The sequence below is a fragment of the Zingiber officinale genome, unplaced genomic scaffold (genome assembly GCF_018446385.1).
Source record: "Zingiber officinale cultivar Zhangliang unplaced genomic scaffold, Zo_v1.1 ctg222, whole genome shotgun sequence".
Lineage (NCBI taxonomy): Eukaryota > Viridiplantae > Streptophyta > Magnoliopsida > Zingiberales > Zingiberaceae > Zingiber > Zingiber officinale.
In genome coordinates this window covers 264,814-287,528 of record NW_024589898.1, presented here as the reverse complement: position 1 = coordinate 287,528, position 22,715 = coordinate 264,814, and the positions used below count along the sequence as shown (strand labels likewise).

Sequence of the window (22,715 nt, the reverse complement as noted above, 5' to 3'; positions counted from 1 at the left end):
CATTGATTGGTAGTTGCACACAGTAAAAAAATGACTCGATCTATTCACTGAGTGTTTAATGCATGTTACATAACCTCCGGCTGTTTATGGAAATGCAGAATTCATTTCTTCTGTATTTTGTGTTTCCCTTTTTCAGTGTTGTTAATAAAACCAAACAGGCATACTTCTGCGCTTTAATTTTATCTTATCCGAGTTCTTCAATGAAAGTTTTTCATGGGTTGATTGCTGCTCGTCACTGGTGATAAATTGATAGATCATTCATGTGAGTTGAAATTGAGTTCTGTCATTCTGTGTTGATCATATATGTATCAGATAATGCCTCCATCAATTGTTGATCTGTCGTATCATGTTTCCCTATAAGTTAATGTTTTGTTTAATTGTATGCTAGAGATAACTTTGTTGCCCTTCTGTTCCCATCTTTAGATGGCACGTAAAAGATAAACGATGTTTCACAATCTGCTCGTAGTTCCTTTTCTCTTTTTCTGCAAAATCTCCGGAGTTATTTACCTAACTTTGATCTTTGTAAGCTAAAGTCATATTCACCGTATCATCTGGCAATCAATGAGGCAAAAACGTATGAATTGAATAAGAGATGCCATGTGCTTAGCCATTATACTGCAATGATTCATTCTGTTTTTTTTATATAAACCTGCTTTACTTTTTCTTCTTAATTAGATAAAGTAGTTTTGGTTAACAATGCAGATGCAAATCCTTCAATATTATTGAAACATCAACTAATGATCTGGTTGAACACAATGTTTGTTTAGTACAATAACTTATCCCGATTGTTCTGGTTAAGATTCTTTTTCTCTCCAGGTTCTTTATCTGATAAGTTCATACTTTTTCTGACCTGATTTCGTGGAGTTGTGTTGTTTCTTTTATCCCACTCCACTTAGATGGCACTCATGGAGAATCATTTTAAAGATGTTTTATTTATTTATTTTTTTTAGATAAGGGAAGGTGTAATAGTAAAGTTGTTGTTTTGTGATCAAAAGGGTACAGGTTCGAATCCTGAAAATAATTTTTTGTGAAAAATAGAATAAAATTACGTATAATGAATCCTTTTATGAGATATTATATGACGAGAGCTTCGGGCATATGCTCTTTTTAAGTTTTTTTTAGATAGGGCTTATCATGTTGAAAAAAAATGTCCTGTTTGTTTGAAAGATGCAATGTCAAATTTTTAATGCACCTGCTGCTTTACTAATAAATGTTGCTTCATTTTAGTTGCAGAAATAAAATAGGTAGAGATAATTATGAACTAGTCTATTTATTACATGTGGAGTGATTTTTTTAAAAGTATTTACACAGGCAACGCATTTCTTTAACAATGTTATATTCTATATGGAATATAATCTGTCAATAGTATTATGAGCGAAGGAAACTCACTCCTTGAAGATTATTTTTCTTGCTTTTTTATAGTAATAATTCAATAATATAATGACTTTTGGGGATTCTAACTGTGCATAACACAAAATGAGAAGCCCAACTCAGAAGCCCATCTAATATTGAGAGTATATTTTGGTAATACAAGGAGGAGGGTGATCTGGACCGTAAATATAAGGACTAACCCTAGTTCTTCATTTGCATTGGTGGGATATAGATGAGGATCGTTAAATCTCAATTTGGAAAGAAAAAAAATATTAGTATAGAAGATATCCGAATTTTTAGTAAGTATGGGATGAATATCTAATATCCAATGGATATGCGGACATAGAATATGAAATTTGATCTGAATTTGACCATTGCATAGGCCTTAACCCCTTGAATCTAATCATAGAGTGAGTCTAAAGTAGTTTTTTTTTAACAAGTATAAGATATCTAGTTCTTCAGGTTGAATAATTTGATATTCAATTTTTCATATCGACTAATTTCAAAGATGACTAATTTCATCCTATGAATATTTTTTATCAATCATCTAGTAAATTTAAAGGTGCTTGCAACTGACAACTCAACATTTCAAATTTATCATCTAACTATAGGAAAATGTTCTATAATGCACTATGGTTAGAATTCAAATCATAAATGCTTGAAAGACTGTATGGGTGCTTTATCGTTGAGTAAAGTGAAACCGTCCCCTTAGCCTTAGCGGTCCCTTTAAAGTAGTCTCATACTCCCTAGAAAAGAATTAATCATAGATAATATCTGTCCTAATGCAACTGAAAGTAGCCTATCAATTGATTAAGTAGAAAATGAGTTCGATCAAGTTATATACACGTCATCTAGAGTGAATAAGATTAGTCTATCAAATAAATTTAAAATAATTTATGTATATTTAAAAATTAATTTTTAAAATATTCATTCCTTGGAATTTAAATTTTGATCTTATTTATTTTTCAAAATATTTGAATAGATTGAATCTTTTATGGTCGTACCAATGGTGAACTCAAGTCAGGTGAAAATAGTTTGGCTTTCCTTTCACGACCGTGCAACACGTGAGAGCAACAACCCCGTGTCATGCGGGAAGTTGACGCCCATTATCACAGTTAATGGTAAAGCGAGATACTACTAGTTATAATCCCTGCAATAGCACTCTAAACATTGCTTGTGGTCGCCGACTATATATCTACCGTTAATTTTGACTGACACGTTGACGCGTAATTGATTCAAACTTCCATTTTGGGCACATGATCCAGCCAAGCCAAAGTAGTCAATTTGTATGGCCGAGGCAACTCCAACCTTAGCAAATTGATCCCTACTGTACAATCATGAAGTACATTGGTACTGAAGCTTTCCAAAAAATTTCTTCGAAGATTTATGAGGTATGAAGCCGTGGAGCGATGGGTCCAGTCATGTTAAAAAATTTACTCTACCTTAATTTTGTGACCGTGATTTACCTCTTCCGTGTTAATCCTGGGACGGGTTGACGGAGGCACTGGAGACGAACGTATTCACCTTTTACCACCATGAAATAGTTTCTTCTCAAACCTACAAAATGCAACAGCTTGGAGATGGAGTGGGGGAAGAGGCTGGCTGTGTGCCGGCTAAGGCACTTGCAATGGAAGGGTGCATCATCTTGATGCCCCTCTCCACTTGCAGATACTACGCCTCCATCCAATCAAAACCTTCCTCATCCCTTCGTTAACGGTATCCACAATGCCATTAACACTTTCATGTGTTAATACCAAAGTTTTTTTTTTTTTTATTTGCATGCATTAACGTGTTCAAAGAATTAAACACGTTAATGCTACAGTACATTTACGTCGGTGTTAATACCTCAAGCATTAATGCCATTATGGATGCTCTAACACACTAACACAATCTTAGCGGAACCAAGTACCTAAATGAACGACTTGCTCAGGAAGGATATTCAAGGATGCTGAATATTAGAGAGACACTTGAACCTCCAAAAAGGAGGGACAAATTTATGATTCATTACGGAGGTTCTCCTGACAACTAATGTAATAGCTAGTGGTCTGGCATTCATTGCTCAAGCTAGACGAGAACAGAGAGACATTTACCATTATACACCTCGGTCTGGGGTCAGACCATGTTGACTGCTGAACAAAAAAGGCTATTCTAGTCTTCTCTTCCAAGACCTATAAGGGCATATCCAAGGAAAAAAAAATTTAAAGATGTTTATGAAATGAAAAAGTTGGAAGAAAAACACTCTAATCATTATGGATGCAAGGGTTTTAGTTTAAGAACAATAGTAACATTTTAAATCTGCTCTATCATCTCAGAATTAATAATATGAGTGACATTAGTAACTAATGATGTGCAAAAAAATCATAATGTAGAATCCACAAAAAATAAAAAATTACAAGGAGATATTTTATTAAGAGAGTGATAGTTTTTTATATTTTTGATGTGACACTAAGATGGGATATTGGATATTTTAAATAAAAAATTGCAAAGAGCTCTAACCTGAGAGATGTCCTTAGATTGCATATGATAAAAGATTGAAATATTTATATGAAATGTGGAAGCCATGTCAACCGTTATATCATATTTGACATCCTTTATTTTGCTGCACAAGATCAATAATTAATGGCCTCCAAAAGATTGTCATTTAGTCTCCTAACGAATTGATTCCATTGAATGAGTTGGCCACTACCTTTGGAAGACAAAGGGAAGAGTCAAAAGTTAGTGTCGGTTGTTCCAAAGCATCCACCAGAGTAAATTTCAACCTCTGAAGCCAAAAAATGCATCATGTTCTCCTAGCTCCGGTCGTTTTGGTCAATGCCACGTAGCCCGATCAGGTTAGGATGCAAGAACAATGTTAGCAAATGAAGTTGACATTAACCTAAAGCTAAAGCCATCAGAAAGATTTGCTTGTCTCCCGTTCAAACACCAGATTGAGAGTGCTTTGACGGGTTATGTTTACTGCTAAATTACACCTTTACATGCCCCCCACAATGACAGGAATTGGTTGTTGCATAGATCTTTGTCAACGAGTAAAAACTAGATTCAAGTTTGTAGAACGAAACAATTGTAAGACAAGACAAAAAAGATAGATAAATAGATGAACTCATAATGACAGGGAGAGTCGAAGTTTAAGTGAGCTATTCATGCCAAGCATTCTTATTTTGAATAAATCCAGTCTTCTAGCCCAACACAAAGATAGTATTTTGGTTCTACTAAGAATTGATACAAATAAACGTAAATTACCTCTCTAACACCCACCAGTTGCAAATCCATCAATATTGTTACTGTTTCTTTACTTCTGGAGACCATTGTAGCAATTTTGGAAGAAATAGAGTTAATTCGAATTCAATCCTTGCGAGCAAGCCTTTGAATATCTCTGTAATCTAACTCATAGATTGGCAAAATATTTGGTGTTTGTTGTCATTTTCAAGTACAAACTGCTGCAAATTATTTTTTAAGTAAAGCCAACAAGAAAAGCAAATGTTCCACTCAATCTGCATAAACTAACTTTCCAGTGAGAGGTACCCTTGCTAGAATCAAAAGAAAAAAATCTTGCTAGCAAAAAGTTGCAAACGGAGATTTTGTATGAATGCCTTTGCTTCGTGTATAATTGCCACAAAGGCATGTTGACAATAATATAATCAGTGATGCAAGAAAGGCATGCATTTTATTGGAGATCATTGTCAGACACAGAAAAGGAGGAAGATTGACAATGTCATTATCTCTGTATTTTACTTTTAAGTTTACCCTTCCATATACTTGCATACTGTTCAACAGCAGACTCATATAGCTGATCTAAACTAGTTGGAAAACTGAGAAAAAGCTTGTAGTCAGATATAGGGAATATATCTAATACTGAGTGTTGGAGTATTGGACCGGATATACAACATGGGTACAGAGGTAGATGAGGAATGTGAGAATCAAAAGGTGAATTCATACTTATGTGACATGATCAGTGAATCATAACACTAAAAGAAGTCATAATCCACCAAATCAGATTCACAGTAATCAGAATCAGCTGCAAGATACTTTTGTATTGATACCATACACAGTCTAGAATAAGTAGAATTTGTGAGTGCAATAAATTGTGTGGATAAACTGAACCAATGGATAAGTGAAATTAGAAGAAACTTCACTATAAGTAGGTACTGAACAAAAACAATATATGAGCATAACACAAAACTTTAGGCTCCAGCAGCAGACTTTTCAAAAATAAATAAATATATGTATTGTATGAGCATATCTTGCTTGCTTTGGGAAAGGTTTTTTTAATAAAAAATTTGATTGTACTCTAAGCAATAGAACCTCCTTTATGAAGGACTGAATAATTCTAAAAATTGTTCAAGAGAATTGGTAGCACTTGTTACCTAATTATCCATTCGCTTCCAATTGAGAGGGGTCCATAATGATGCACTCGACATAATGATGCACTCAAGTATCTTTTACTGTTTCTTCACTTTATGAAAAGTGACCCCCATTGTCTTATCATGCAAATTAAAGCCATGCTCGCCATGTCAAATAACACAACTCTTCTCAAAAAATTTATCTTCTTTCCAAAATAGAACGTTCTTGGAGTACTGATACAATCCCTAATGTGGGTCTAATATGGGTTCAATCTTTCAAAAACCTCAAACATCAACGGATGGACTCTGCACGTAACATATAGAATTACAATGTGACTGCAAGATATTCAATGGTAAGCTATGGTAATAAAGTGGAGACATTGAAGAAGTCTATAGATGAGGAGCTTCTCCAATCATTGAAAAAAAATCCTTTCTCAAAAGCTTTTTAAGCCTATGCACACCCTCGCCTTAAGCTTATAGCCAAAAGGAAAGGACAAAGGAGCCTTGCGACCCTATTCTCAATCAAAACTAAGTTAGACCAAGTGCTCTACCGCACCTCGTACAAGCCTGCCCAATTGCAACCAACTCGGCAAAGCAAACTGAATTCGTAATTGCTTTCAGATGGAAACAAACTATATTCTCAGATAAGCACAGTTAATTCTCAAGCAACATCAACCAAATTCAACCTTCTTGAAGCTACCATCCCAAATTACAGTCCGAGCTAAATGAATATAACTAGCAGAGTATAATCTAATACGTTCTAAAATAACATAACACCACATAAAATTTAAACACTATACTGAAGCATGACCTTACTAATGCATTTAAAACTACCATGATCCATTTATCACTATGATGGTGCCCGGATATATCCATAATTAAAACATAAAAAACATGATATTATTATCCTGATACTCCCACTTATGGCAAATGCCTGTCCCTATTAGCCAATCAGAAATTGCCTTAATGGTGGTAGCACCGTGTAATTGTTATGAGAAGGTCATCGCTGCTTGATGACCTTCAGACAGTTCATAATGGTGAGCACATAATTTTTTCTTCGAAAAAAATCACTATAAAGGCATTACCTGCATCTGCACATCTCCATCAGGCAGTAGGCTGATCTCATGGAAGTGTTTTCAGTTTCCCCCACAAATTAGTCACCAACCTTCAAAGTTTTCTCCCATTTCCCTTGAACATCTCTTTGTATCATCTTCTTTCTGTTCTTGTTCAGATATCATAATCCATCATGCAATCTGGAGAGGTTGCCAGCGTTAGCTACCTTTCACCTTCGTACTACGATATGCCTCATATTTCAAAAGACTTGGAGATCATTCCAGTGATGTGTGGTGTGATCATTTCAGATGAAGTATTTCATCATGACCAAGTAGTCAGCCAAGATGAAGAAAGGAGGAAGAGGAGGATGATATCAAACCGAGAGTCGGCTCGCAGGTCACGGATGAGGAAGCAAAACCATATCAGCGAGTTGTACTCACAGGTCGTCCATCTCCAGTCAGCAAACTGCCAGCTTCTCAATGAGCTGAACCGAGTGATTACAGAGTATGATCAGATGGTTGACGAGAATAGCCAGCTCAAGAATGAAGAAGCTGAGCTGCAAAAGAAACTTGAAAAGTGTGATGCAGAGAGATCTAAATGATTGCACGAGAGATGTTAACACGTTAACACTTTCCTTGCTCTTCGCATCAACTATGTGCGGCTTCAGCACCAGTCTGCTATTGTTGCATTCAAACCTAATTTGGCTGCACCGAGATATTTAAGTAATGATATCAAATGTCTGACGAAACGAACTTCAGTTTTGAGCCTTCCAACTAAAGCAGTATAAATTTATTTTGACAAGCAAGACGGGTGTGTTCTCATTCCACCGCATCAAAGCCAGGCAGCTTAAAAATCAAAAGAGAGTATGAAATTTGTAGTCATTTGTTACCACTAGAGTCAAATAACAAGAGATGAAAGGAAGAATCAGAATCAACTTGAATTTAGATTGAATCAATATAGTATTTACTTTGAGTGGAAGCTTTTATAAATCTAAACATAAATGGATGAGGCCCATGTGTGTGGCTCAGGTAGCTACAAAGCAAACATATGCTAATCTATGCAGCAGTATTTCCAGCATCAGTATTGATCATTCAATTAATTCCAACTAAATGTTACTCTATTTCAATTGCCATTCTATTCTATCAAATATAGTTTGACAACTCGAGTACCCTTTTCCAACTTAACAAACTCTGCATCAGTAAAAATTTCCTTTGATGTTATGTATTTAAGTATACAATGTTTGACTTGTACATAAACATGGACACAAGAAGACTACATTTGGATTTAGTTATACACTTGCAGGATTATGAATAATATGACAAATACATCGTGCAATGCAACCAAGACTTAGAAACTCCCGTCCCTTACCTTGGAAGATTACATTCTGCATGTTCTAATCTTAACTTTTGATCTTTCTTTAGTGTAGAATAGCTTGAGCAATGCAACAAAAAACGGTAGTTGCTTTTCTACAGTAGTGAGTTTAGACAATCCTTTATGATCATGAAGATGGGGTTGTCATCCGATGCATGTGACACACTTTCAAATAGAATGCCATCAATTCTAGCTTGAACTCCATTCAAGTAGTTTAGACCCAGCAATGCTTCCTTCACTGTCTTGTCCAGCCCTAGGAGAGTGTTTCCAATCCCAGTTATTATTTCAGGTAATGTCGGCGAAGGTTTTAACACCTCAACTAGCTTAACCTGGTGGTGTCACAAATGCATTATCATCTGAACTCTAAAGATTATGCACAAAAAACTGTATATGCATATATAGTTGCAACCAACACTTAAGAAATTTTGCTAGCGCAATTATGGAGGCTTAAGAGTACGAAAATCCAGCAACGAAAGTCAATAATAGAAAAGGAATGAAATAACTATTTCTAAGGAATGTAAAAGATAATAAATAGAGTCCTATAAGCATTGATTGCTTGGGTTTATAGATAAGATATCCTACATGAAATATTGTATTTGATGTGTCTAACTTAAAATGTACCCAGTATGGTGTGAATAGTCTTACCTATTCGACTCGACATTCAGCTCAACCAACTTGTTTTACCTAATTGGCTCTAATTGATCTACCTCGAATCCCTCGAACCACTCTCCCTGACTCGTTTGACCATCTGCCTTGTTGATCCATACCCTAACAACCCATCTAGCCATTTGACCTTTTTATCTAATTAATTTTACTGACTTAATCAATTAGATCGACCCAACCAATTCAACTAACCTAATTGGCTCAACATGTTTAATCAATCAATTGATTTATCTAGATAGCCTAACTCACTCAACCCAACTTGCATGTTTGACCCGTTAAGTCTAATTGGCCTAGACTGGTGGACTAATCAGCTAAACCATCGAACCCCAACCCTAATTAGTCCCAACACTCCATCTGTCCTCTGTAATCCAATTGTTTGAACCGCTAAGGCCAATCACATCCATCTATCTCCACTTGATCAACACAAACAAACGATAAAGCTTGGCCTACCAACTCAACCTAGTTGACTCAATCCGCCTGATGAGCGTAACCACCCCAATAAAAACAAGGTTCCTCCCAGATGGTTCACCCAACTATTTCAACCCAATAGAAGTGTTTGACCCAAATGGTTAAATAGAATAAGAAATATTTTACAAGTAAATATTTTTAAAAAGGAATAGATAAGAAATATTATTCGTGAAATATAGAAAGCAAAAAAAAGCTGCTCATTATGAATTGGGAATCACAATTTCGTGAAATTGTTATTATGAGCTAATTTTTTGCAACTAAATATAAAAATATTTATTCCATATAAATTTGTAAGTTAAAGAATAGTTGTTCCAATCAGCCAAATGCACCATATTTGCATCAAGCATTTGAAATTTATCAAGATACTTTTTTTACCAATGCATTACCATTGTGACTTGTTTATTAGAGAGGGAGATGGAAGGAAGGAGTTCTATCAATAACCTCACTATTTTCTACAATGTTTTTTTTTAATTTTCTTTTGGTACCTATTTGTATAAGATTCACTTTTCATGCTGTGTCATGCACAACATTAGTAGAAAACGGATACAAACCTGTCTCTCTTGTGGTATTTTTGCCTTGTGTTTTGCAATGGCAACAGCTCGGGAGAACCCACCAATTGCATCAACCAATCCACGAGATGCAGCGTCTTTTCCACTCCATACCCGTCCTTGAGCAAACTCCTCCATTCTTTCCACCTTTTCACAAGTGATATATCAAGAGGACTATCTTAGGACGATATAGTACAGCTTATTAAAGCATATATAAGATCTTACAGGCATTGACCGTGAGAATGCTGCTTTATCTCGAAATAGACGGTAAGCATTCTGTGCTGACTTTTCAAAGAGTTCTGCTTCATCTGGTCTGCATGAATAACAATAAATATATGTCGTAATAGACAATTGCAAACAAAATTATACTTTCCCAGGAAAGGAAATAAGTAATGATATGGAAGGCAAAAATATCTTTGTCTGGAAGGAGATGTTCAGTAACATACAAGACCTTATGCGTCAGAGAGTCCTCACGTCTATAAATGTTACTCAAAGAAAGCACATATGTTTACCGGAAAGGCCGCTGGTCAGCAGCAATGAGCTCCGCATATTTTCCCCGTGAAATAATCTCCTTGTTGAAGCCAATCCTCTCATATAGCTTGTTTAAGCTAAACCTACCTATGATTGGTTTCAAGTGATGTTAAACAAGTTCCAGCAACCAAAATTGCCTTGGTACAATAAGAAGTTTGATTAATTAACCATTAACCCAAAAGCATAAGATATTTGAAAATTGTCAAATCTATACTTAACCTTAACAAATAGAATAATAACTCTGATTTTTCTTTTACGTTGCAGTTCAACAAATCAACCATTTAGCTAACAAATAATTTATCAGATAAAGATAAACATGTCAAGCAAAGTTGTAGACTAGTAGTTTAAGTTCTTCCAGTGGTAAGTAAGAAGGGAAGAGAGTGAAGGTAAGCTTTAAGTAGTCAAGTAACCAGAAATATTAACCAGCTTCAATAGAGTCAAAACCTGTAAAAGCTAGAATGGTTTTGACATAGTGTTTTAAGTCATTAGGATTTTTTTTCTACAATTTTTTTTTGTTATTTTAAATATGTTATTACCTTTTAAAAATTTGTTACAACTTAGAGATAAGTTTAATTTTTTTCATGACCCAGTTGTATTATGAATATATAAAAAGAGGTTAGGATCCCTTGTGCATCCTGTCTTGAGTTTATAATATTATTTGCTTCCTTGTCTGTTTGTCGAGAGTTGAGTTGCTTTAGTGACACAATAATTCATGCAACATCTGGTATACTTTGTATATGTATATATTGCAAATAATTACCTTTAGTAGGAGAAAAGTGAATCGTAAATTTCATGCTATAGATAGATCATTTTGTCATGGCTTTGTTAGGATGAGAATATAATTACCATTGGTAGGAAAAAATAATGAATCATAAAGTTCATGCTATAGATAAAATCATTTGTCATGGCATTACTAGGATGAGAATTCTAAGCCACAATTTAGAGATCAACACTAAAACCATATGTATTTGTTAAGAGTTTTTTCTTGAGATGTGCTCTTTTGGATCCCCAACTTGGTGCATTTGAAGCTATATTTACTTGGATAAGATATAGAATAAAATGTGACAAATCAAATCTAGTTCAGGGGAGTTAAATTGGATACATGGGTTGAATATAGCTAAATTGTATGAAGGGAGAAAATAAAAGCTTAATGTGCTTCGCCATCATGTTGAAGTAGAAAAATGAGAGAAGAGGAGGTTTAAAGTTAAACCCAAGATGGATAACAGGAATGTTGAACCAGAGATGGCAATGTTATAATTATTATCAAAAAGAATATTCACATAACACTCGAGAATTTTTACTTTATGTGCGTGTTTTGGAGGCTAAAGCATTGCACATCTTAATAACATTATAAACTTTTCAAAAGGACAACATTAATCAATTTAACTACCTGTGACAACTCCAATAGAACCTGTCAAAGTAAGCTTTTCAGCCACAATAGCATCAGCAGCCATAGCCATGTAGTAGCCTCCACTTGCAGCAACATCAGACATTGTTGCAATCACAGGCTTAGAAGCAGCAAGAAGCCTTATCTCCCTCCACATGCTAAATCATGGATGCAATGTTTATTATGTAGCAACAGAAACAATAACAAAAATTAGATCATAGAAATGAAAAATAACATGAAAATAACACAACTGTGAAACCTGCAGTCTTAATCATCAAAAGGGAAGAAGAAATGTGCCACTGGAGCATTTTTGGCAGTCTTAATCATCTCCTAGATGTCATATATGTGCACATACAACACTTGGACAGATGCAGTAATTCTTACTATTCAAATGCAAATGATGCATAATATGGTTAATGTTCTCATTTGAAAAGTAATCATCCAACAGATATGATTGCCATGAAAGATGGTTTTGCCAAATAACTTTTCTAAAGCATTACTCTCACAGATCAATATAACTATTGGAGGATGCACTAACACAAAACATAAGCAACTTCCTTTAGCATTGCTAGAGTTTTTAATGAGATCAGACCAATGTTTGAAGTTAGAATAACTACACAAGGATGACTTTATCAACACATGAATAGGTAGTTTACATTCACCACAAATTTTTAAAACACACAGGTAACTTGAATGCACTCCCACCAGCTTGCATTCCCCTATTGTTCCATAATTTATAAAAGATCCATTATGGCATCAAGATGTGACCATACTTGATAAGATTTGAAATATGTAAACCACTTAGATGCCAATTCTTTGCTCCAATCAGCTGCCATCTTAAATAAAATCGATGTCCAGGATTTATAGCACTTACAGGTCAGAAGCAAGAGCATCACCACCAGGGCTGTCAATTCGCAAAATGACAGCTTTATACCTTTTTGATTCTGTGGCAAGAGAATTGAACAATTTCAACTCTTAAACAGTCAAACAGCACAGGGAAAAAAACAGAAATAAAAGAAATCCTATGTTAAATTTTACAAGAGTTAAATATCAGCAGCAAACTTAAAACTAATTCAACTGGAATGATAGAGGCACCGAAAATACAAAGTTGTTAAGTATTTCTGAGTCCAGTCCTTGATTAGACATCTATGAATTGACAAATCTTAAAAATCCATTTTCCATTTGGAAGAGTTCAATGTCTTTCTAACACAATTAAACACCAGAATAGCCTTTCTTGCTATGAACCTCTTCTAAGGATTTTCCATCAATCATTTTCTTAGTCCCTAGCACGTACTGTACAGTTTTGTTCTGTTCAAGCATGAAAAGGATTAACATATTCATGCTCGAATGCAAATGCTTTGGTATTACTAGAAGACCTAATTACAAAAACTATGAGACTCACCTATTTTAAGCTTGAACTGGATAAGAACATAAAGTATGTCCATGGAACTTTATAGAACATGTTCAATTTAACATCCCAAACCTTTCCAAGGATATACAGAAGTTTGCATTTATATACAAATTGAGTAGGATTTCCACCCAGCAACCAAAAATAAAAAATTTCAGAACAAACCTCTGGCTCCCTGAATCTTCTCAATTAGTTGCTCACTAACAATGCCAGAACCAGAGACACTCAAAGGGCTACGAGTGCGACTTATGCTTCCAGAGGCTCTAATAATAGCAATTTGCTCTTTACCTCCTTCCAACCCAAGGGTCCATTTTCGTACTTTAGAATACTTCCTGTTGAAAGTAAACGAATTTAGTATCTTGTTCCGTACTCCAAATGAAACAAGTAAAACAGTTGCAATATGACGAGCACCCAAAGGATATTCAAATATGGGCTTCAGAGCAAGCCACAACTAAATGCAATCTCCCCTATGATATCAGTAATTATCTGCCTAAGATAATAATTACCTATAATCAACCATCAAAAGATCCTTTTCATCCTTTTGACCCAATCTTTTCTTTAGCATTGACTTAACCTGGCAGCAAGAAAGCATAGAGAAGGGATAAGAGTATGAAAGAAATGATAGTATACCAACTGATTGTAAGTTGAAACAAGTGATTTCCACTTTCATATAGCTAAAGAAAATTAGTTTCCATGTGATGGATGACACCAAATCAAAGAGGAGAAAAAGATGCACTCGAATTAGATGCATGATTATATCTTTGAAAAGATGTACTTCAAAGCCCAAACTAGATGCATGGATATATCTTCAAGTTTTATTCAAGACAAGAAATTCAAGGATCTCAGAACTTCAGGTCTATAAAGGGAACAAATATAATGTGTAGCATTCAAAATTAATATATTGATTCCGATGAAAACAAGGCTAAAAAAAATTGAAGTACTTTCTATGTTACAATTTTTCTAACGCATGAAACAAACAGAAGTTTGCACCTCATCATCATATGATATGTTTGTTATATAACCTTCTTCTTTAAGCCTCTCCACTTGGTAAACTCCCGAGTTCAGGAAGTCCTCAATTTCATCCCTTCTCTTTCCTGTAACAAAGCAAAATCATGATTGTAAGAGGCAGACATGTTGAATTTGAAATTATAAGATTTGATTCAAAAGATACAACACCTAGAGTTGAAGAAATGGTTTCTAGCCAATTCTCATATATATTATCAAGCAAAGTTGTAAGCATCTCACAAACTTCCTTTGACATGCTTTTCTGGGATAATTGGTCCCCAGCACTTTTATATCTTCCAATTCTCTGAATTTCTGGTTGAATTCCTATTTTTTCAAGCACGCCTGAGAATTAAAATAATGGGTAGTCCAAGTCAAGCTGAAGCAAATCTGAAATCAGATACCATACAAAACTATTTAATCTAATAAGTGGTTGAATTCCGGTTTTGGCAGATTATTTCCCCTTATCAAACAACATATATTTTCTTGCTAATAGAATTACCCCCAAGGAATGATGATTGAACAGTCAAACCATATAATGCAACATAAGCACTAGGAGGGACATAGCATTCTCCGCAGGAAGATGCAAGATAGTACTCTTTCTCTCCACATATGGGTATGTAGCTCACAATGAACTTACCTAGAGAGAGAAAATATCAACGTTAAGTATCGAACTGTATAGAAAAACTACAGACTGAAGTCAATTTTCAATCATTGAATCAAATGAAGTTGCATTCCATGCAAATTAAAAAGGTATACCAAGCAAAAGAGCTTCATTGATATACGAAGCAAAAGGCCAGACAATCTTAATGGATCCATAATCATCTTTAACAAGAAGAGCTTAAACAAAGCAAATCAATCCATAAAATATGTGATCAAGTTGTTTTCGTGAGACATGCAATGACACTCAGATTCATCTCCTTAATCAACCATACTTTTGTCCTTGCTTTCACCGGTTTAGGTTCATATTGGTTCATTTGTCAACATTAAGTTCTTCATAAATCAACCTGTTACATAGCCCACTATACGCATTTTCACAATAATAAGATGATTTTCCCTTTACGTTTTCAGAACACATGTAATAAGGGAATGTCGATAGATAACAGCTTAGCATGATTCTCACCTACTAGTGGTATAGTTATGCGAGCACTAGTACGCTTATTAGTTAGTTGGTTGGTATGCTTCCAAAGTTGTTTTATTCATGCACATTTAGTAATCCTGATAACATTACAAATCGGTACCATTCATGCTTCCTCTATTTTCTTAATAAAAGAAACCACTTGAGAGTCAAAACTATGAAAAGCAAAAGTGTGCTTGAAACCAATTGTGGAAGGTGCAAAGTCTAAAGTTGTTTTCATCATTTGCAGCAAGCCACTAGTCCTCATCAACTGAGTTGGAGAATTAAGTAAATTATTCAATATTCTATAGCAGTGAGAATATAAGGTCAGGATGTATACCAAAAGATAGAGGGATGGGATCATAAGATCCCACCTACCAGTTGGCTTGGCAAAGAGAATGGAGTTCACTTCAGTGTTGATAATCAACAGGTAGCAGACCAAGGCAGGGGTGTCGAATGGCTCTCAGCATAGCCCAAGCTTAAGGCCAAGCTATGTCCATCACAGATTTACAGCTAGACTTATGGATCTATGTCAGGAAAGGGATTCCCAACCTCATGTCATGGCCAGTGTGGCTGATCGTGTGTTGAGTTGGGGCATGATCTAAGCACATGTCCATTTAAAATTCTTCCCCAAAAAAAAAGAATTCAAACTCTAGCAACAACTTTACCCCTCAAATGGTTAGAAATTTTAAAATCATCATAACATAATGATCATTTGGCTGTAAAAAATTATACCCAACGCTTAAAAAAACCTTAATAAATTGCATTTCTCTATAACTATCCTCTTACCCCAACCCTCATCCTCCACCCAAAACAATCTTCTCATCTCAAGTTCTCAACTCTTGTTCTCTCATGATTACCTGTATATGAACGAGCAAGGAATGAATTTCTGCTCATTCTAAGGAATCATCTGGGAGGAAAAAAAACAAAAAAAATGTAATTATCTTAGACTCACAAAATCACTTTTCATAGCATTTTTATCACCACTATTTTTCAAGAATTAACAAGATTAACTTCACTGCATGAATTATCATTACCTGACTTCTTGAAATTCAATATATGTCGTCGTATTTCATCAATCTTGGCCCATCCACAGCTTAATGGTTCAATTTCAAGATAAATTCCGGATACCCGAGGATCGTATGCTGCTTTTATGAAATTCTCACAAATTTGAGGTAAAGATAACCCAGAAGAGAAGCGTGATTTTAGCTGATCAGATATCTGCACTAAAACAAAGTAAATGCAACATGATGGTGCATTTAATCTGTCTAATATCTACTTATGCATAACAACCAAAGAGGCCAAAGGTCCTAGATTGTTTGAGGCCAAATCATCTGCGGTTCTTATAAGTTGGAACACGCGTTGGTAGAATGGGTTCGAACTAGTATGCAGACTCACCAATTTTTGTGGTAATATTCCAAATATTTTTGCCCCGTTTTCATCTCAATTTTTCTATTTAATTAGAGAAAGTAAAGTAAGCCGACAAATGGTTAAATGTCTACATTATGTTTTTTCAAATCATAGGTTCAGACATTGTATCATGGTCTGGCAAAGTAGGGTATGGTGTTTCAGTAGGCAAACTCTACTGTGGTCGAACTTGAAAATGGCGCACTGAAATATCCCAGACAACAACAATTGGGCACTTATTAAGCCACATATCTTTGACGATTTCAAGTCTAGGAAGCAACAAAATACCCCACGTCTGAGGGCACATTCATTTATTGGCATCAGGTTTCACGATCCTAATGAACGAATTGGTGGAATCACTAGTACTCGACTTTTCTTCATCAGGCATGCAAATCCCGACAAAAACAAAGAAAAGAAAGCAGGAGAACCAGTAAGACCCACCTGGCCGCGAAGTTTCATGGAGAGGACACTCCCTTTCTTGACGCGCTCCCAGGGAAGCGCGAAGAGCATCCTCGTCTTCACCACGAAGAGCCGCCACCAATCGAACTCCTCCATCTCGAACTCCTCTTCCACGGGGAACTCCCTGCCCTCCGCCTCCCCGACTGCGCCGTTTGTCTTCTCTGCCACGGCTCCATCTGAATCGAAACCCTCCCCATTCTTTGACGCCGCCTCCTCGTTGTCGCCTTCGGTCTTGGAGGCGGCAGAGGAGGATTCAAGGGCTCGGACACGGTATCGACAGAGAATGGGAGGGGAGGCGAGGCGGAGGAGAGGACGGCGGCAGGATGAGGAGGAGGAGCGGAGGCTGGCGAAGCCGAGGAGGGAGAGGGAGGAAGGCGGTGTATTGAGTAGAAGTGCGGCCATGGAAACCCTCTTCCTCCTCCTCCCCTTCACCCCGTATTTATAGGCACGGGGAGGAAGAAGGAGATGAGGTAACTGGTAAAAGTAGAGACAAGGTTGCTCCATAGCCACGTCATCATTATGGAAATTTTCATTTTTCCACCTGAAGTTTCAAATTATGGTTTTTAGGTGTTGTGTTTCAATTTGTATTTATATTTAGCACGAAATCTCTCAGTTCCACTGAATCAGAAAATCCTTCACTTTCATTCCTTCAAAAAAAAAAAAAAACAGGGCTACATACAACAAAAATCCATTGAAACAGCAAATTGTTCTTGAGTTCCTTCATCGCTCACTGAACAATCATCAAAGACCCAACTTTTTAACAATCTCACAACTATTTTATCCATTTCATCCTGCTCCAAGTCTGAGCTTGCCGTTTTTATGGTATGCCCACACCTAACTTAGCAAGTGCACAGCTTTAGGATCGAGCATGGTATTCGCTTCGCGATTAATAGCAGTCTCCGTCAAACTTCAGAATATTGTTTTCACTGGCTGCACATCTTGAATTACTTAGCTGTCACCTTGGCCCGGAGAGTTCGATTGCTTGGACAAGCAAGGACGAGTCATCGGTAAGGTTAGAGTAGCATCTCTCTGCGAAACTGAACTCGGGCATCTTGAAGCTCTGGGAGTTGACTCTCTGTGACGCTTCCCATCTCTCCACGAGGCCATCGCCTTCGAGCATTCGCACGACTTCAGACATTTTGGGCCTGTGGCCAGGGAGGAACTGTGTGCACAAGAGCGCAACTTGCACAATCTCTTCAAGCTCAATCAGATCGTAGTTGTTCTTTAAGTTCTTATCGATGAGCATATCGAGCTTCTTCTCTTGATGGATCATCTTCACCTGAATTCATGGTAAAGAAAGCATAGGTGACTACGAATTACCGTATCAGTATATGATTAATCCAACAATGGTGATGCTCATCATTCTTACCCAATCGAGCATGGTGCCTTTCTGGTTCACAGACTTCCCGAATTCTAAAGCTGTCCTGCCAGTGATGAGCTCGAGTAGGAGTATTCCGAACCCGAAAACATCTGTTTTTTCAGACGACTGCCCAGTAGAGAGATACTCCGGAGCAATGTGTCCAACGGTACCTCGGACAGCAGTAGTTACATGTGAGTCCCGGTGATCCAAGAGCTTTGCTAGTCCAAAGTCACCTACTATGGCTTCGCAATAATCGTCTAGCAAAATGTTACCAGCCTTTACGTCTCTGTGAATTATCTTTGGATCACACTGCTCATGAAGGTAGAGTAGACCTCTTCCAGCTCCCAGTGCTATTCTCTTTCGAGTAGTCCAATCCAATGGGGGTTTTCCTATATCAACAAGAAATGGATTAAAGGATTTACCAGATTTATGTATCTGAATGTGAATGTTGACCGACTAAATAATCATTTTTTAGATTTCATCATAACTTCCAACTAAACAAATCATTCAAAGCAACTATAAATCTTATTATAGTAACCATTAGGTTTTGTTCTTTGGTGGTTACCTTTGAGCCTAGAAGCAACACTTCCATTTGACATATACGGGTACACAAGCAGCCTCTCGGTTCCAGTCATACAGAATCCGCAGAGTCTAAGGAGGTTCCGATGAACGGCCAGGCTAATCATCTCAACTTCAGTCTGAAACTGGATCTCACCACCAACGGCACTTCCATCCTTGAGCCTTTTGACAGCTACTAGAGTCCCGTCTTTTAGATGGCCTTTATAAACTATTCCAAAGCCACCTTTACCGAGTATGTTCTTGCTGCTGAAGTTATGTGTCGCAATCTGAAGTTCCCGAAACTGGAACCGCTTTAGATTTCCAAGGCAGACTTCCTCATCATGTTGTTCTGTACCAATTGACAATATTATGTTCTTGAGTCAGCACTGATGTAGTATTTAAAGGATCAAGATGCTAATAGATCTTACTCATTACTCACCATCGACATGGTAAAGAATTTGTTGGGTATGCCTTTGCTTCCACCAAAGAAGTATCCCAACACCTAGAACTACTAAACCGAAGAAACCAAAGCTGAATCCAACTGCCATAGCAACTTTATGGTTTCTTGGTTTTGATACGATCGTAGTGCCTTCATGATATATGAATGGAAGTTAAAATTGAAAGACAGAAGACAAAAAAAACACAAATTAAGAAGCAAAAAAATACTATAACATCTATAAACACCAAGTACACTATGTCAAAGATCAAAATCTGAATTAAATCTGTCACATAATCTTGCTTTTGATGCATTTAAACAAAATATTCCCTAAAACAAAGAAAAAGAAATCACAAGATTCAAGTTTGACTAACTCTCTGAATTATTCAAGTCGTAGGACATCGGCATGGGAGTCATCCCGAAGCACTGTTTCTCCGAATCAATAGCACAAATTAAAGGATTTCCAACAATGCTGCAAAATTCAAAATATTGAGGTTATATAACTAAATACAATCAAACAAGAGGGATCATTACTACTCAATAAAATACTGAAGTACCATTCTCAGTAGAAAAAACAAAATTTTACACTGTTCTGAGTAGAAAATGAAGCAAATGCAACAGTTAAGATATTTGCCAACCGTATGTAAATTTAATTATCGCATACAAAAGAGGCATCGATTTCCAATGATAGTAGGATTCACAACATTGAGGTTATGAACGATGCCAATTTTTAGGAACTGAGGGTCTACTCAATTGAATGCTCACTGACTATTCCATATGAGCAGACACAGCTCTAACAGTATGCCATGTTTCAAATGATAAAACTAAAGACAAAGATGGAGAAGAGAAGCCAAATTTTCTTACTTGAATGTCTTTGCCGGAAAACTCGGTACAGGCCCACTCAAGTTGTTGTAAGACAAGTCCCTGAATCATGAAACAGAAAGTTCTCAGCCAAACAGTTCCTGTACGGTAGTTCATCGAATGACAAGCTCATGTGATGGCTTACAAGAACGCAAGCTGTGTCAGATTGGTCAAAGACATAGGGAATGCTCCTGAGAGACTGTTATTATTAAGCCTCCTGGTTTCATTTCACAAAAGTATATAATCAACTCATGGATCCATAGCCTAAAAGGGCAAAATTAGGGCACACTACACCACTTTGTTCTTACAAGTACTGTAGATCTTTCAGCAGGCTTATGGAGGAAGGGATTTCACCAGTGAAGTAATTGTTGGAGAGGTCAAGCGTTTTGAGCTTTGAGAGCCTTCCAATCTCTTTAGGCATGGGTCCTGATATGTTGTTGTTTTGGAGGAGCCTGCAAAGTAACATGTCCAAGATGAGCAATGAAAAAAATATTCCCTAAACCAGTTCTCGTTATCCAAATGAGAACTCACACAATCTCAAGATTTGTCAGATTGCCAATGCTCGGAGAGAGTGTGCCGGATAAATTTTGGCTTGGAGTTCCTCTGAGAAGATAAAACTAGGAATCACTTCTAAAAACAAAGCAAGAACAAGCGAAAGGGGGAAAGAATGTGTGTAGGGCACTCACAGGCCAATGACTAAGTTCTCGGACGAACAGGTAACCATGGTCCAGCTACAAGGATCCACAGAGTCCTGATCCCAGTTCTCAAGAACGCTGTGGGGGTCTTTCAAAGAGGCTTTGATTCCCATCAAAGCTTGAACTGTGAAAGCAAAACCCCAAGAAGAACACATCAGAGGGGAAGAAGGAACCGAAACAAAAACAGGTTGGCGCGTTACCTTCATAGTTGACGCCTTTAGGGGAGAGAAGCGCAGCAGAGGGAGCCCAGGAGAAGAGGAAAGCCACCAGAAACAGCTCGTGTGCATATTTACTCCTCCTTGGTCTCATTGAACCACCAGACTTGAGTAAGAAGCTTCCCATGATGAAGTGCTGAATCCTGGATCAAATCATTAATGGCCTCTTCTTGTGGATTCTAGTCTTCTTCTCATGAATTGGAAGAAGAAGAGTGCAGGCTTTGGTAGCCCTCTCTTTCTTCTTCCTCCTGATGCAGTCAGTGGTGAGTAAAGGAAGAGGAAAAGCAAGGGACACACATGCCTGCCACCTTATGATGCTGGAATGCTAGAATCTGGAAACGAGCGTATAAATAAATAAAAAATGAGGAAAATCCTTGCTTTATGGGAATGAGTGAGATGTATACTTGGTTGAATGACTGCTATAAAGAGCAAATACCATGCGGATGCAAGCTGACAATGGCTGTGCAAGTGTGTTGAAGGGGAATTGTTCTGGCAGATTGAACAATTGGATAAGAACTAGGATTGGGATGGGAAACACTTCATACGCTGACAATGAAAAATACAAGATGTTTGAACAACAAAAATGACATAAAGATCTGAGTTTGGCAGTTGGGAGTGAGCAAATGGCGGATTTAGTTGGATATTAAAAAAACTATAAGAAATTTCCAGAGCAGGTTTGTACGAGACCGAATCTAGAAGCAACAAAATATCACGAGATAATTTAGAACAGAAAAGAAATAGGGCCAGAATGAAAGTTACAATTTATTGATAAAAGCGAAGCCATCTGCATGAGAAGAGGACAAAAGAGAGCAAGAGTGAAGATGGACAAGGCAACTTTGTTCAGTACCTTTCTCTCGAGCTGTCACAACTCGAAGACAAAATAGATGGATTGTGAAGCACCGTTGGATCTTGATCATGTCATTTTGGGATTCCTCAAACGAGGGAGGATAGAGATGGAAATGGCATGAGAACAGACTTTAATAATGTCTGCATCGCTCCTCTGAGAGCTCCACTCCACTGACTGAAAAATGGGAAACGATATCTACAAACTGTGAAATGAGAGAGATCATTCAGTATTTTAAATTGACAAATAGAAATCAGTAGTTAGTTTTGGTCAGTTTTTAGAAGAAAAAATAAATAAAAATAGCATGCAAACTGCAGTTGGAACTACACTTCAGGGTTCTAAAATTCTAATAAACAATAATTTATCTCAATAATGGTTAACATTGAGTGAGAATGTTCACTGACCAACAAACTTCTTACTGGATGTGATGAGATTGTTCGATCTTTTGTGCATTAGACCATCCAATTCACTAAATCATTTTATCATATCATTTTAATAATGCTTCTACCAGCATGTGGTCACAAGAACACTGTAAATTATACCTCTTTGATTTGATAGCCTAGGCAAACCTAGGCAAAAACATGAGTACGAACTCAAAACGATTTGTATTTGTTTTCTCCA

The 22,715-nt window shown here is 36.8% G+C and overlaps 3 protein-coding genes across 3 annotated transcripts; 1 reads left to right on the top strand and 2 right to left on the bottom strand.

The window, feature by feature from the left end:
- The first annotated feature begins 6,739 nt into the window (after nucleotides 1-6,739).
- Nucleotides 6,740-7,731, top strand: LOC122036862 (basic leucine zipper 43-like). The gene has a single exon (XM_042596287.1). It carries the CDS (start codon nucleotides 6,958-6,960, stop codon nucleotides 7,363-7,365), a length of 408 nt encoding a protein of 135 aa, XP_042452221.1. The 5' UTR covers nucleotides 6,740-6,957; the 3' UTR covers nucleotides 7,366-7,731.
- Nucleotides 7,732-7,955: 224 nt separating this feature from the next.
- LOC122036860 (serine protease SPPA, chloroplastic-like) lies at nucleotides 7,956-17,559 on the bottom strand. Its single transcript, XM_042596285.1, has 13 exons — nucleotides 17,108-17,559; nucleotides 16,297-16,480; nucleotides 14,645-14,782; nucleotides 14,317-14,487; nucleotides 14,131-14,234; nucleotides 13,647-13,714; nucleotides 13,306-13,472; nucleotides 12,607-12,676; nucleotides 11,736-11,890; nucleotides 10,327-10,432; nucleotides 10,040-10,127; nucleotides 9,818-9,961; nucleotides 7,956-8,464 (listed from the first exon to the last, which is right to left on the bottom strand). Exons 1-13 carry the CDS (start codon nucleotides 17,525-17,527, stop codon nucleotides 8,231-8,233), a joined length of 2,049 nt encoding a protein of 682 aa, XP_042452219.1. The 5' UTR covers nucleotides 17,528-17,559; the 3' UTR covers nucleotides 7,956-8,230.
- Nucleotides 17,560-17,797: 238 nt separating this feature from the next.
- LOC122036861 (protein NSP-INTERACTING KINASE 1-like) lies at nucleotides 17,798-21,932 on the bottom strand. Its single transcript, XM_042596286.1, has 12 exons — nucleotides 21,687-21,932; nucleotides 21,236-21,582; nucleotides 21,027-21,159; nucleotides 20,872-20,943; nucleotides 20,649-20,792; nucleotides 20,486-20,557; nucleotides 20,344-20,403; nucleotides 19,854-19,951; nucleotides 19,483-19,632; nucleotides 19,051-19,392; nucleotides 18,495-18,874; nucleotides 17,798-18,404 (listed from the first exon to the last, which is right to left on the bottom strand). The coding sequence occupies exons 2-12, from the start codon at nucleotides 21,375-21,377 to the stop codon at nucleotides 18,081-18,083; spliced, it is 1,917 nt and encodes a 638-aa protein (XP_042452220.1). The 5' UTR covers nucleotides 21,378-21,582; nucleotides 21,687-21,932; the 3' UTR covers nucleotides 17,798-18,080.
- Between the last annotated feature and the right edge of the window lie 783 nt (nucleotides 21,933-22,715).

Excerpts from the sequence above, each read along its gene's own strand:
- LOC122036862 (XM_042596287.1), top strand. The coding sequence starts at position 6,958 with ATGCAATCTGGAGAGGTTGCCAGCGTTAGCTACCTTTCACCTTCGTAC.
- LOC122036860 (XM_042596285.1), bottom strand. The coding sequence starts at position 17,527 with ATGGCCGCACTTCTACTCAATACACCGCCTTCCTCCCTCTCCCTCCTC. Across the intron at positions 14,488-14,644 it reads TCAATCATCATTCCTTGGGG|GCGTGCTTGAAAAAATAGGA; the intron begins GTAATTCTATTA and ends TTTAATTCTCAG. Across the intron at positions 11,891-12,606 it reads GATGCTCTTGCTTCTGACCT|CATGTGGAGGGAGATAAGGC; the intron begins GTAAGTGCTATA and ends TCCATGATTTAG.
- LOC122036861 (XM_042596286.1), bottom strand. The coding sequence starts at position 21,377 with ATGGGAAGCTTCTTACTCAAGTCTGGTGGTTCAATGAGACCAAGGAGG. Across the intron at positions 21,160-21,235 it reads TAAAGGCGTCAACTATGAAG|TTCAAGCTTTGATGGGAATC; the intron begins GTAACGCGCCAA and ends TTGCTTTCACAG. Across the intron at positions 20,404-20,485 it reads CTGACACAGCTTGCGTTCTT|GGACTTGTCTTACAACAACT; the intron begins GTAAGCCATCAC and ends TTCATGATTCAG.